Genomic DNA, 16,148 nt, shown 5'->3' on the forward strand with positions numbered 1-16,148 from the left:
AGTAACACATTACGCCGCCAGGGACTCAGATCCTGCAGTGCCAGACGTGTCCCCCTGCTTAAGCCAGTACATGTCTGGGCCCATCTGAAGTTTGCTAGAGAGCATTTGGATGATCCAGAAGAGGATTGGGAGAATGTCATATGGTCAGATGAAACCAAAATAGAACTGTTTGGTAGAAACACAACTCGTCATGTTTGGAGGAGAGAGAATGCTGAGTTTCATCCAAAGAACACCATACCTACTGTGAAGCATGGGGGTGGCAACATCATGCATTGGGGCTGTTTCTCCGCAAAGGGACCAGGACAACTGATCCATGTACAGGACAGAATGAATGGGGCCATGTATCGTGAGATTTTGAGTGCAAACCTCCTTCCATCAGCAAGGGCATTGAAGATGAAACGTGTCTGGGTCTTCCAACATGACAATGATCCCAAACATACCGCCCGGGCAACACAGGAGTGGCTTCGTAAGAAGCATTTCAAGGTCCTGGAGTGGCCTAGCCAGTCTCCAGATCTCAACCCCATAGAAAACCTTTGGAGGGAGTTGAAACTCTGTGTTGCCCAGCGACAGCCCCAAAACATCACTGCTCTAGAGGAGATCTGCATGGAGGATGGGCCAACATACCAGCAACAGTGTGTGCCAACCTTGTGAAGACTTACAGGAAACGTTTGACGTATTGAGATGAACTTTTGATATTGACCAAATACTTATTTTCCACCATAATTTGCAAATAAATTCTTTCCAAATCAGCCAATGTGATTGTCTGGATTTTTTTTTCTCATTTCGTCTCTTATAGTTGAGGTCTACCTATGATGCCAATTACAGGCCTCTCTCCTCTTTTTAAGTGGGAGAACTTGCACAATTGGTGGCTGACTAAATACTTTTTTGCCCCACTGTTTGCTGTTAAATGGATAGCATTGAGGATATGGTGGCCATAAAGAGAGGTAGATTATCTCCAGAGGAGAGGATATACCTTACCCCCACTAAGAGGGGAGATGCCTGTTTGACCTGTCTTTATATACGGCTCAATATATGAAGGAGCGTCTATCTATAAATCACGGATATTATGGTGGTGGGCACCAGGATAGTGGGCCCACTCACAGAAGGAAAATGTTTTTCACCAATATTTCTGAAGAGACTTTATGGGATTAATTTTTCTACCCTGCACTGTCAAGTGAATATTTTATGTTTTTGCACATGTTTACCTGAGTTTCACTAGAGTGCAGGGGCGGACTGACCATTTGGAAACTTGGGCACTGCCCGAGGGCCCGGGTCAGTAGGAGGCCCCATGAGATGTCCCTGGTACCTTTTTCATAGGCTTTTTTGAGTTTGGGCAAGGACACAGGGGCCCCATGATCCCCTATTGCCCGGGGACCCCATGAGTTGTCAGTATGCCCCTGCTAGAGTGGATCTAGTTTGAGCCGTGCAACACTTTATACTGGTTTTGTAATCTACAGGTTAGTCAGAAAGATTTCATAGGACTAAGGACTTACTTTGATGTCTTGTTGGTTGATGCATTGTAGGGGGAGTCATGCTCCTCCATACCCTAACAGCCAGCTAACAGACCGAACAGCCAGGTAGCAGATGGAGTATGAAGAGTTTCTGGAGCAGCCTTTGCCAACTATCTTACCCTAGAGCAGGGGTGTCAAACTGGCGGCCCTCCAGCTGTTGCGAAACTACAAGGCCCATCATGCTTTCAACTTTGGGAGTCATGCTTGTAACTGTCAGTCTTGCAATGCCTCATTGAACTTGTAGTTTGGCAACAGCTGGAGGGCCGCCATTTTGCACCTGTGCTCTAGAGCAGCCTCTCTCAACCAGGGTGCCCAGGTACCCTGGGGTGCCTTGAGGTTTCTTCAGGGGTGCCTTGGCAAAAGGTCTAATAATTTTCCAAACATATATACAAGCCAGTGGGTGGAACAAGCCCACCTTTTATTTACACAAAGCCTCAGGTTTTCATTATGCACCATTACGACCTTCTAGCTGCCAGCGTCCTGACAACCAATGGCATCATCAGTTGATCAGGAGGATGTCAGCTGCATGCACAGCATCCTAGTTTGATCTTCCCCCGCCCCTCACCATCAGTGCTGGGGTCACATTAGCTCAGTGATGGAAAAAATCGAGGAGGAAGAGAAACATTGGAATACTAGTCAGTACCAGTGTGCAGATGTGTATTTGCCTTGGAAGAATAAATCACCTCTAATGTTGGGTGTCCTACATGCGTGGATGTTGCTGCGTCATATAAAAAACTATTAGAATAGTTTTTCACATTTTAGAATGGGGTGTCTCAAGACTCTCCATAATTTTAAAGGGTGCCTTGACTGAAAAAAGGTTGAGAAACACTACCCTAGAGGAACCTTTGAAATAGTTTTTAGGTCTCGGGAAACCAAACCAGTTTTTCAGGGGTTCAGTGGAAAAAATGCTCATTACCTGGTGGTCATTGAGAAGATTGCTTCCTCTACAGTGGGGACCGAAATGCCACTCTTACAAACAGCTAAAAGGATTATTTGTGCCATGCCATAGACTAGTCAAGTGGCATTGGCCTGGAAACTATGCAGGAACTATATCAAATGGGAAGTCAATCAGCCACAAGCTCAAGGAACCTCTATCTAGCAACCTCTGGAGGAGCTTTAGGGTTCTGTGAAACTCTGGTTGAAAATGGCTGGTCCAGAGCAGGGGTCTCCAAACTTTCTAAACGAAGGGCCAGTTTGGGGGGGGGGTTAGACTGTGGCCATTGGGAGTAGAAAGTGTCCAAACTTTGGTGTTATTGGAAGGAATTGTGCCCAATCATTGGTGTCATTGTGCCCAATCACTGGTGTCATTGGGAGGAATAGTGCCCCATCATTGGTGTCATTGGGAGGAATTTTGCCCCATCATTGGCATCATTGTTGGGATTGTGCCCCTTCGTTGGTGTCAGTGAGGGGAATTATGCCCATTGTTGGTGTCAGTGGATGAAATATTGCCCCAAGGACAAGATAAAAGCAAACATAGGGCCACTTCTGCACCCTAGGCTGCTGTTTGGAGACCACTGGTTTAGGGTGTTAAGGAATATATATGGCCTTGGAACTATGCAGGAACTATAAAATGGGAGGTAGGGGTGCCATCTCAACCCTTTAAACCCGAACACATATTAATTACACAAGTTCTGAGGCTAATTTAATGCAGACAAGGCGCTACATGATTTTAATTACCACCTTAATCAGCCACAGAACCTGTGTAATTAATATGTGTTCGGTTTTAAACGGATGAGGTGGCAACCCTAATGGGAGGTCAATTATATTTATTGCAGTAGTCACAGCATAGAGTAATACCACTACTCTATGCTGTGACGCGATTGCTTCAATAAACTTCAAGACGCTATTTCAAACATCCTTGGTGCGCTGATGATATTTTCCTTAATTCTCTAGACCAGGGATCTCCAAACTGTCGAAAAAAAAGGGCCAGTGTACTGCTCTTTAAATATTAAGTGGGCCGGGCTGTGTTTACAGGAAGTAGAAAATGCTCTGGCATCGGTGGGAGCAAACAATGCCATAGGCTTGGTGGTCAGTGGGAGTAAAAAAAAAAATGAAATTATTGGTGTCAGTGGGAGAATTAGTACTCCGTCTATGGTGTCAGTGGGAGGAATAGTACCCCATTGATGTTGTTAGTTGGAGGAATAGTGCCCTGCCTTTGGTGTCATTGGAAGAAATAGTACCTCATATCAGTGGAAGGAATAATTGTCTAAAGAAAGTAAAAAATTCCCTGGCATCATTGGGAGCAAACAATGCCATAGGCTTGGTGGTCAGTGGGAGTAAAAAAAAAAAATTTAATTATTGGTGTCAGTGGGTGAATTAGTACTCCATCTATGGTGTCAGTGGGAGGAACAGAACCCCATTGATGTTGTTAGTTGGAGGAATAGTGCCCTGCCAGAGGAATAGTGCCTTCCATATCAGTGGAAGGAATAAGTGTCTACAGGAAGTATCGGTGGGAGCATCGGTGGGAGCAAACAATGCCATAGGCTTGGTGGTCAGTGGGAGTACAAAAAAAAATGAAATTATTGGTGTCAGTGGGAGAATTAGTACTCCGTCTATGGTGTCAGTGGGAGGAATAGTACCCTATTGATGTTGTTAGTTGGAGGAATAGTGCCCTGCCTTTAGTGTCATTGGAAGAAATAGTACCTTATATCAGTGGAAGGAATAATTCCCCAAGGGCCGGATAAAGGCAAACAAAGGGCCACATCTTGCCCTCGGGCCGCAGTTTGGAGACTCCTATTCTAGACCAGTTGTTATCTCCAGAGTGTGTGTGTCTATGGCAGTGTTTCTCAACTCCAGTCCTCATGGACCCCCAACAGGTTATGTTTTCAGGATTTCCCTCAGATGAAACAGCTGTGGTAATTACTAAGGCAGTGAAACTGATCAAATCACCTGTGCAAAATAATGGAAATCCTGAAAACATGACCTGTTGGGGGTCCATGAGGACTGGAGTTGAGAAACACTGGTCTATGGACACTCAAAGCTGGCTCAGGAGCAAGCCCGCACAAGTACCCCCATAGGAAGTGGCTGGCTTTGGGGGGGCACTCATTGAAGGGGAGGAGCCAGGAGTGCCAGCGGGGGAACCCCAGAAGAGGAGGATCGGGGATGTTCTGTGCAGAACCATTACACAGAGCAGGTAAGTATACCATGTTTGTTTACAATCACTTTAACCCTTTGATGATATTTGTACGATGGAAAATAGATGGAAGGCTCCAGCTCTACAGGTGAAAATTTATGCTGATGATCTATTACAAGGATGGTTTTACTAGACTTTTTTTTTTTTTTTTTATTTCGCTCGATGCACATGACTCCGAGATGTAAATGGGCCCTCAATCTCTTTACAACTGAAGGATTTAACCACTTATTGACAGACGGCTCATTCGCAGCATATGGGAATCAATATGATCCTAATGTGATAAATGTCAACATTCAGTTAAAGCGGAAATGTAGCCCGCGGAGCGTCGTCAGCTCTTGCTGTAATGCACATGCACAGCCTAATTGCTCATTATAGAAACATTATGGAAAAATGGAAGGCCAGTGCTGGAATTCTTGGGATATTGCTATAGCAGCTGTAGTGGCTTTTGGATGGGGCGTCTGGATTTTGGGTTGGCAGCATCTCTACATCAAAGGATGTCCATGCTTCCGTGGATGTATCTGTGGTTTGTAACATATGACTCGTAGACACTAGTGGTAGGTGGTGGTAAAACCCTGCAACTGAGCCACGGTTTTACTGGCCCCCAACTGTTCCCCTTTAGCTGTAGAGACACACATGTCACAGATGCAATGCTTTGCAGCCAGGGCAGGAATTATACTCCCTTTTTTGTCTGTGGGAATGCGACTCATTCAAGTGAACAGGTTCACCGCACCCTACCGCACCCTCATGCAATGCACACGATTGCTGCACACTAATGCAGGCTTCAATGGGTTAAAGCTGGTGGTGAGGAGGAGTTACAACACCTCCTCACTGCCTGTCAAATGCTCTCTGAAGAGCGATCCGAATGCACATCACTCTTCAGAGCCAAGCTCACGTGAACAAACCTTTAACGAACCCAAAATTGAAGCGCCACACCGAGAGCTGAACATTCAGATATGCAGTAAATTTATTCCAGCATAGGACCAGGTAAAAAGCTCTGCTTAACCTCTTGCTGATATCTCCCAGCGACCCTTTAAGTGGATCTTAAAATGATATTAAAGGTTTTTTTTATTTTATTTTAAATAACAAACATTTATTTTATTTATTTATTTATTTATTTATTACAGGTACTTATATAGCGTCGATATGTTATACTTACCTGCTCTGTGCAGTGGTTTTGCACGGAGCAGCCCTGATTCTTCTCTTATTGGGTCCCCTCGCCGATGTTTCTGGCTCCTCCTCCTTGGCCAGTGCTCCCAATAGCAAGCCACTTTCTATAGGGGCACTGGTGTGTGCTTGCTCCCGAGCCCTGCTCTATGCATCTGTAAGACACATAGAGCCCTGCCCCCAGCTTTCTCCTCACTGGCTGTGAGTGACAGCAGAAGGACTAATGACTCCCACTGTTGTCTCTCAGACCAATGAGGAGGGAGAGACGCAGGACAGCCGAGGCTCCTGTGGACAACACTGGAATGAGATCGGGCTCAGGTAAGTATTGGGGGGGGCTGGGAGGGAGCAGGACATAGAAGTTTTTTTACTTCATGCACAGAATGCTTGAAGGTAAAACACCTTCAGCCTTTTACAACCACTTTAACACCAAGAGGTGAAGTTCTTGATTTTGTGAAATATGTGATTGGCTGTCACAGCAGCAGCATGATCAGAAGCGCATCCCACTGACTCCTGATCATAATTGGTGGCTGGTAGATGGCGTGGACAGCTAGTGTGGGGTTTAAGAGGTTAATGCAGGCAGTGAGGAGGCGATACAATGCCTCCTCACCTCCTGTCAAATGTCCTCTGAAGAGTGATCTGACAAAGAGATTTAGACCCCTTTTCACATGACCGTTCTGATCAGATCTGTCTGTCAGTTTTTCAGGCGGATCTGATCTGATGGTCCATGTATCCCTATGAACCTGTGGGTGTAAAAGGACTTGTGTTCACCTACCTCTGATCTGGTTCACTGAAAATAAATGGAAGGGGATCTGTTCTCCATATAGGCAGATCGGATCAGAGGGTAGTCAGGTGTAAACAGATAGTGGAGTCCATTTACATCCAGCCGCCCATAGAGCAGAGCAAGTTGTATTTGTATCGACTTTGCATACACTGAGTGGACACGGACCTGTCATGCGCCCGCTCTGCTCTGATCAGCAGGCGGTCCGTGAGAGGAAATGTGTGATTTTCTTGCACTCTAGGTGATAACAGTAAACGGACAAACAGAGAAGGTGAATCTCCCTAACCTAAAAGGGTTTTAATGGCAATGCCTAAAAATGTGCAAAAAACACACAATATTGCTCCATTTTATTTCTTCTAAAAACTAGCTTTCCATTGGCTAAAAATAATTAAAGCTGAATTTTAGGTATGGCAATTTTTACATTCCATTGCTCCAGCTTGGACCAATGCAAGTATATATGTGTCATAGCTGTGGGATCCCTGTGATTACGACAAGCATCCAGGTTCCAAGTCAAGCAGCTGCACTGCTGCTATCTGATTACAGAAGGTCGCCCGATCGGCAATGGCACCATTCAAAGAACATTTTTTATTGATCTTCCACTTACCCTGACCAACAATGTAAGGGGAAGGAGTACTTTCACACTGACCACCAATGGAAGGGGGCATTTCCACACTGACCACCAGTAGAAGGAGGTACTTCCACACTGACCACCAATGGAAGGAGGTACTTCCACATTGACCACCAATGGAAGAGAAGGGGGTACTTTCTCACTGATCACCAACGGAAGGGGGTATTTCTACACTGACCACCAATGGAAGGGAAGGGGATACTTCCACACTGACCACCAATGGAAGGGGGCATTTCCACACTGACCACCAGTAGAAGGAGGTACTTCCACACTGACCACCAATGGAAGGAGGTACTTCCACACTGACCACCAATGGAAGAGAAGGTGGTACTTCCACACTGACCACCAATGGAAGGGAGCATTTCCACACTGACCACCAATGGAAGAAAAGGGGGTACTTCCACTGTGACCACCAATGGAAGGAGGTATATCCACACTGACTACCAATGGAAGGGGTCACTTCCACACTGACCACCAAAGGAAGGAGGTACTTCCACACTGACTACCAATGGAAGGGGGCACTTCCACACTGACCACCAAAGGAAGGAGGTACTTCCACACTGACTACCAATGGAAGAGGGCGCTTCCACACTGACCACCAATGGATGGAGGTACCTCCCACACTGACCACCAATGGAAGGGGGTATTTCCACACTGATCATCAATGGAAGGGGCACTTCTACAATGGCCACCAATGGAAATGAAGGGGGTACTTCCAAACTGACCACTTTAATTTCAAAAATATTACTGAACATTATTTTGTTGTATAGCACTCACTTCTCCTAATAATGTACCGTCAGCTGTAGATATAATAATTATTACCAGGGGTTCCCAGAGACCTGAAAAATATTTTTAAGGTTCCTCCATATTAAAAAAGGATGAAAAAGATTCTTATAGAGGCTACAATGTATCTTTACACATGAGAAAGAGCAAGCCAAAAATTTACATAATCTTCCTGACATGCTATTCTGAGGACAGATTAACAGTTAAAAGTAGTATTAGATCCAAAAACTACAATTTGTCAATTTTCCTAAAGATTAATGAGATTAACATCAACATAGATCAACATTTCTCAACCTTTTGAATTTGGAGGAAACCTTTAAATCATTTTCAGGTCTTCGGAGAACCCCAGCTAAAGATCAAACCTACAGATTAGGGTAGGTTAGGATGGTCAGTGAGCTGTAGAAAGTGATAAATAAAAAAATTAAAAATATGACATTCACATCACATCACTCATACATAGGGGCGGACTGACAACTCATGGGGCCCCCGGGCAATAGGGGATCATGGGGCCCCTGTGTCCTTGCCCAAACTCAAAAAAGCCTATGAAAAAGGTACCAGGGGCATCTCATGGGGCCCCCTACTGACCCCGGGCCCTCGGGCAGTGCCCGAGTTTACAAATGGTCAGTCCGCCCCTGCTCATACATATTAAAGCGGTATCAAAACTATAAATAAACAAAATATTATATTGCAGCTGGCCAAACGTAAGATATGGTTGTCTACATCATATTTTTACCCTTGTTCTTCACTTGGTGATCCTTCCATTAACACACTTCCTGTCCTAGGGTATCTCCACTTAGGATGGAGGAGCAATGGAGACCTTTGGACAGCAGCATTGTCAATCTGGGGGAAGGGAAGTGTTATGGTCCGTACACATGATAAGAAAACCGTACAAAAATTTCCATACAATCAGACGATTATCTGATCGTTAGTATAGTGCTTTCGACAGCCGATTCCGACTTTTCGGATGACAAAAACCGACAAAAAAACATGCATGATCAGAAGCATAGAACAACCCTACACTTCTACTATGGTAGTACGTAGCTACATTTGCCTTTGTTGGCCAAGAATTACCAATACCAACCCCCATTCATGATACGAACTTTCATGGATACACATTTTTGTGGAAAATCAGAGGATTGGTCGTCCGATTTTCTCATAGTGTGTACTAGGCTTAAGGCTAGCAGATTTAGATGGACTTGACTAACAAAATAAAGCCAGCTAACATTTTTAAGTATTCACAGGAACAGTTTTTTTTTCCCTTTGGGATAAAGGTTTTAAATAAATAATAAAAGCTGACCATTGTAAGCACCCTGTCAGTGCTAAATGGTTTATCTCAACACTCTAACTGCCACTTTTGCTGGAGAGCTTGTTCTGTTAAAGAAGTTGAAAAATAACAGACTTACTGGCAGGATCACCAGGTGAACATCTAACATCTAACTATTGGTAAGCTGAAATATAATACATTTTTGGTTTTGGTTTTAATACAGCTTTAATCACGCTAGCACTGATCATGCTAACCTACCATGCGCGGTAGGTTTGGTCATCTTTAGCTTGGGTTTCCCAAGACCTGAAAATTATTTTAGGGGTTCTTCCAAGTACAAATGGTTGACCTACACCAAAGCAGAACTCATTAGTCTTTGGAAAATTGAAAAGTTGAACTTAGGATGTGCTGGGGTCTTTTTCACAGTCTTAGGCCTACTTGGCTTGCAACCCAAGTATCCTTAAGTCCTAAATCAATGCTAGTATTCTGAATTCGGGAAGTTTTGAAATCAAAGGTGAATTTATTATTCAGTTTAGAGAATTTGATGTATTTTGGGTTGCTGTATGGCAACTGCTGAGCTATAGTTGTGCAGTATGAGAGATTTGTTTGAGCTTAAGCACATTGCCGGCAATAAGAGTATTATATAAGAGGCATCTGCCATGCGTACAGTATTTCTGTGCAGGGTATACAGACTATGCTAATGAATATGCTTCCATTATCTACGTTGGCTACAAGAAGTGTAGGACCAGCTTGGCTGGAGAATCTCACATGAAACATCCAAGCTGTGTCATTAAATAGGTTTTGTTTCAGTTGTCTCGGGAATAGGAGTGTGATGGGTGCCTGCAGATAGGAATGTTGTAAAAATTGTGTGCAGATTGGAACAATGTGGTCTACTGCTATTGGGGATTCTGATGACCCTATAAAATAGTCACTTTAGCCATCTGTAAAATGACTTGGCCTGGCAATCTCCTTTGTACCCCACCTATTCTCTAATGCCATGTCTGTCCCATCACTACCAGTCCCCTCCTCTATCCATCCATCTCCCTCCCCTCTCTCCTCCCTTACCTGAGAGCGTCTTTTGATCCAACTCTTCTTCATGTCTGTGAATGGGGGTGACAAGAGAAGAAGGGGACCCCCGGAACAAGCTTTGCTATACTTCCTTGGCTCCTGATGCAGCCGAGAGCAAGCCGGTGTTGGGCATCTAGGAATGTCCAATGGTAGAGACAAAGGGATGTAGTGGCACAAGGCGGATGTGAGGATCCTGGCAGCCTGGCCGATGGATGCCAAATCTCAGTAGCCACTAATTGTGTTGCTGCCGCTCCCAAAGCAGGAGACAAGTCAGGAATACAATGGTTTGAGAGCCAGGGGGAGGGATGGGGGATGGAGAGAGAAGGGGAGGGCGCAGACATGGGAGCGAGCAAGGGAGGAGAGACTGAAAGAAGAGCATGGCTTAGAACAGGTTTGCAATGCTTTTTGCTGGACCACAGACGAGCATCTTAGTGAGGTGGTCAAACTGCATTTTCCTGGACCACTAAGAAGATTTTCTATATGGGTTATAGGAATAAAAGCTGAATATTTTGCATAATACCTCTAATGCCTGCACACCAAAATGGTTTATATAAAGGGGTCTATAGTCTACCTAATGATTAATTGTGATAAATACACACTTGCAACCTAGGCTTGGTTCATACCTACAGGTGCAACCTAGTGTGCGCACATCACCTGTAGGGCAGCTCATTCATTTTAATGGGCTGCCCTACCCACCATAAATGCAGAAAAGAAGTCCTTCACTTGTTTCCAAAAATGCACTGCACCAAAGCGCATGGTGAGGTTTGGCGTGCAAAAATGAGCGAATTTGTAGAGGCATGGGGGAGCCATTAACAAATATTGGGCACTGCCACACCTCTATTAAAGAGCAACACATTTCTGTGTGTGTCAGGAAAGCATATGATTTTGCACGTGTTCCGGACATGCATAGATGTGAACCTAGCCTTAACCCCTTGGTGCCAAAAAAACACATACATGCAGACCCAGTGGACTGGGCATTTTTCCGTGGGGCCACATATATGCATATCTGTCTTTGTGCTGGGAGCACGCCTCACAGAGCGCGCCTCACAGTGGTCTCATCGGGAGCCCCGGATCCCATACTACTGATCTGGAACTCCCGGTTCCGGGTCACTTGATAGCTGTGATAGTCTCTGGAGTGGCCTTTTTTCCGTGGGGGCCACATATATATGTATCTATCTTTGTGCTGGGAGCACACCTTACAGAGTGCTCCTAGCACAGAAACTGGGGTCTCACCGGGAGCTCTGGGTCCTGTACTACTGACCAGGTCCTGGAACTTCTGGTTCCGGGTCACCTGATCGCTATGATAGCCTCTGATTGGCTATCACAGTTATCAGTCACTGTGAAGTCTGCTCTTTTGTTTCTCTCTCTGTGAATGGAGAGGAAAGATACATTGTATCCCTCTCCTTGCAGAGAGAGATAAACAAACAACTGTATGTAAAAAATAATACTACTAATAATAGTAATAATACAAAATAAAGAAAAAATACGTAGATCAAGGATTGATTTAGGTCAGTGCCAAGGTTAGTGTTTGGGTCAAGGTCATGGTCAAAGGTCAAGGTCATGGTCAAAGTAACAGTGTCAGTTAGTGTCATTGTTTCTGGGCTGTGCTACGGGTACAAACAACAACTAACATACACACATGTGGTATCGCTGCAATTGTCAGGAGCAGGAAAAATTATTTTGGGTTGTTCTTTGGTGGTAGGTTATGCTAGTAACAAGAAATAAACAGCTACTTTTTTTAAAAACTATTTTCAGCCAGTTTTCCTTCATTAATAAAAAAAAAACAGCACCAAATAAAAGCCCAATTTGTCCTGAAAAAAAAAGGTATAATCCACCTAGACACACACAGAGTAGTTGTGATGATATGTATGGTTTTACTAACACAAGTTTCAAGCTTGTGCTTAGGCATTAACATTTGTTTTACTCTTACGCACAAAGGGGTTAATGTATTGTACGCTGCTCAAAAAAATGAAAGGAACACTTTTTAATCAGAGTATAGCATCAAGTCAATGAAACTCCTGGGATAATGATCTGGTAAGTTAAGTAGCAGAGGGGGTTGTTAATCAGTTTCAGCTGCTTTGGTGTTAAATAAATTAACAACAGGTGCACTAGATGGGCAACAATGAAACAACCCCCAAAACAGGAATAGTTTTACAGGTGGAGGCCACTGACATTTTTTCCCTACTCATCTTTTCTGACTGTTTTTCACTAGTTTTGCATTTGGCTAGGGTCAGTGTCACTACTGGTAGCATGAGGCCATACCTGCACCCTACAGAGGTTGCATAGGCAGTCCAACTCCTCCAGGATGGCACATCAATACATGCCATTGCCAGAAGGTTTGCTGTGTCTCCCAGCATAGTCTCAAGAGCATGGAGGAGATTCCAGGAGACAGGCAATTACTCTCAGAGAGCTGGACAGGGCCTTTCGAAGGCCCTTAACCCATCAGCAGGTCCAGTATCTGCTCCTTTGTGCAGGATGAGTACTGCCAGAACCCTACAAAATGATCTCCAGCAGGCCACTGGTGTGAATGTCTCCGACCAAACAATCAGAAACATACTTCATGAGGGTAGCCTGAGGGCCCGACATCCTCTATTGGGCCCCGTGCTCACTGCTCAGCACCATAGAGCTCGATTAGCATTTGCCACTGAACACCAGAATTGTCTGGTCCACCACCGACACCCTGTGCTTTTCACAGATGAGAGCAGGTTCACCCTGATCACATGACTGTCGTGAAAAGGTCTCTAGAAGCCATGGAGAACGTTATGCTGCCTGTAACATCATTCAGTAGGACTGTTTTGGTGGTGGGTCAGTGATGGTCTGGGGAGGTACAGTATATCCATGGAGGGATGCACAGACCTCTGCATGCTAGACAATGGCACCCTGAATGCCATTAGGTATCAGGATGAAATCCGTGGACCCATTGTCAGACCCTACACTGGTGCAATGGGTCCTGGGTTCCTCCTGATTCATGACAATGCCCAGCCACATGTGGTGAGAGTATGCAGGCAGTTCCTGGAGGATGAAGGAATTGATACCATTGAATGGCCCCCACGCTCGTCTGACCTAAATCCAATAGAACACCTCTGGGATATCATGTTTTGGTCCATCCAACACCACCAGGTTGCACCTCAGACTGTCCAGGAGCTCAATGATGCCCTGGTCCAGATCTTGGAGGAAATACCCCAGGACATCATCCATGGTCTCATTAGGAGCCTCCCCCAACATTGTCAGGCCTGCATACAAGCATGTGGGGGCCATACAAACTACTGAGGACCATTTTGAGTTGCTGCAATGAAATTTCAGCAAAATGGACTCGCCTGCTGCATCATTTTTCACTTTGATTTTCAGGGTGTCTTTGAATTCAGTCCTCTGTAGGTCGATCATTTTCATTTCCATCAAACAATGGGGCATCCTTACATTCCTAACACATTACCCAGTCCATGTCAGTATAGATATCCAGTATGAAATTTTCCCCCATTGAGATCTGATGTGTTTTCAAAGTGTTCCTTTAATTTTTTTGAGCAGTATATATTCTTATTATTGTGCATTCATGTTTGTAAAATGTGTTTTTTGTATGCATAGTCTGTTGTTTATATACACTATATGGCCCAAAGCATCTGGATGCCCCACCAATATATTGCATTCAGTGCAAGGTACTGTTAGGGCAGAAGCACACTTTGCGCTGCGGTAATGTGCAAGTTACCACAATGCACATTAAGACATGTTATGTGCGTTAGTGCATTGCAAAACTCTCTATTTTGAATGACACTCCGGTGCATTAAGGCACTGTAATTCAGACGCATCTGCCTTGCAGCACACCAAAACGCATGGTAATGCTCTATTGTGAGTTATGCTTTGGTGCATCAGAACAAATGCTACATGTCCTTTTCTGGGTTGGTTCTTGTGTGATGGAAGCCTATTCCTGTACACAAAGCCAGCTCCATAACGACATGGTTTGATGAGTCTGGTATGGAGGAACTTTTGTGGCCTGCATGGGGCCCTGACCAGAACCCTACTGAACACTTTAAGTATGAAATAGTATGAGCCAAATCTTCTTAACCAATATACCCATAAAGACATTGGCAGAGGCGGACTGACCATTTGGAAACTTGGGCACTGCCCGAGGGGTCAGTAGGGGGCCCCATGAGATGCCCCTGGTACCTTTTTCATAGGCTTTTTTGAGTTTGAGCAAGGACACAGGGGCCCCATGATCCCCTATTGCCCAGGGGCCCCATGAGTTGTCAATCCGCCCCTGGACATTGGTAAGGCTGGTGTGAATGAACTTAGATGGAACCCTGACCTTAACCCTAGTGAGCACCTTTGATATAATCTGTAAATGAGCCGGGCTGTCTCAACCAACATCTCCAAAAAGACATGGTTTGATGAAAGTTTGTGTGGAGGAACACAACTGTCCTGACCTCAACCCTACGGAACATGCTGGGATAAATTGGAATGCTGATCATGAGCCACGTCTTGTCATCGAGCGTTGGTTCTTGACTTCATAAATGCTCTTTCCACTGAATAGACACAAATCCCCACAGATCTCTGTATCTCTGTATTCTTGTAGAATTCCTTACCAGGAAAGTGTAGGCTGGTGTAGTCATGGTGGGGGGGGGGGGGGGGGAAGGTATGTGATGTGGGGGTGGGTTTGAGCAAAATCCATGTTGAGGACCATGGTTATGAAATGGGATTTAGAACAAGCTTGTATATCCTTTATATAGACTATATGTCATTTCTCCAGGCAGGTTTCCTGATGGTGGCAACAGTGGACCATGCCTGTGTAACCTATGCTGAAATGAGCACTTGTAGTCTCCATAGGTGGGGACAATGCAGGAGCACAATTGGAAAACAACAGCAAAGTATTGTCACCCTATAACTAGATGTGCCTGAACAGGGACCTTCTTGGCAGAATCACCAGGAATTACGTATGTTACTGAAAGCTGCAGATTTAAAAATGTTGCAAATTACATAAAATTACATTAGCATGTTAAAGATTACAGAATATTTTAGTTATTGGGTTTATATATAAAGTTACTGCTAAGAATGTTATTCTGTTTTCAGAATAGCACATCATGGAAAATGCAACAATGTAACATTTTGGTTTCTCATTTCTGAGATGCAAAGACACATTGTAGCCTCTATTATAAACTTTCTAAACTATTTTAATGTGGAGGAGCCCCTGTTAATAATTACTACATCTAGAATGCACGGTACATTAGAGGGAACAGTGATTTGACACCCCGTGCTGCTCCAAACAACAAAAATATTTTCAATAAGTATAATCAAATGAAATTATTATTACTAATAATTATATTAATAATAGTCAGAAAAGACACAAAAAGGTGAAAATTGTGATCTTCCCTTACATTGGAAATTAACCTTTCCACTGGTGGTAAGTGGGAAAGAGGCCACCTTAAGCTGGTAATCAGTGGGAAGAATGCTCCTTACATTGATAACACAGGTCTGCGACTAAAAAGCTGTTTGATTATTTTCATCTAATTTTCATGCATTTTGGTGTGCTGAAAACAAATAAAATATTGAAAAAACTCCTAGACGTCATGAGTTGCCACAAAATGCAAAATTGTCTTCAAATGTATCAAATTGTTTTAATTTTTGGCATTTTTTTTTATATTATGGGTTTTTAACCAAATTTAAAGTCCAAATTACTATTAATTAATTCACATAAGTGCATTTAAGATATAAAATGCCAAAAAAAAACTTAAAGGGGTTGTCCAAGTTATGTAAAAAAAAAATATAGCACTGTAAATCTGATGGTCAGGAATATATACATAAGATAAGCAAGTTTTAGGGAAAAAAGTTCT

General features: G+C 43.9%; 1 protein-coding gene across 3 annotated transcripts in view; it reads right to left on the reverse strand.

Moving 5' to 3' along the window:
• Window positions 1–16,148, reverse strand: part of SPEG (striated muscle enriched protein kinase) — a 442,132-nt gene that overhangs the window by 296,837 nt on the left and 129,147 nt on the right. Inside the window, exon 1 of one of the 3 annotated variants that reach the window (XM_089680605.1) lies at window positions 10,324–10,568. The exons of the other annotated variants lie outside the window; for them this stretch is intronic. Within the exon in view, the coding sequence (XP_089536731.1) occupies window positions 10,324–10,356 (33 nt within the window). The 5' untranslated portion in view covers window positions 10,357–10,568. Of the gene's footprint in view, window positions 1–10,323; window positions 10,569–16,148 lie in introns of those variants that run through there. 3 annotated transcript variants of the gene reach the window in all.

This window comes from Staurois parvus, unplaced genomic scaffold (assembly GCF_062004578.1).
Source record: "Staurois parvus isolate SC_StPar_1 unplaced genomic scaffold, SC_StPar_1.0 ptg000246l, whole genome shotgun sequence".
Classification (NCBI taxonomy): Eukaryota; Metazoa; Chordata; class Amphibia; order Anura; family Ranidae; genus Staurois; species Staurois parvus.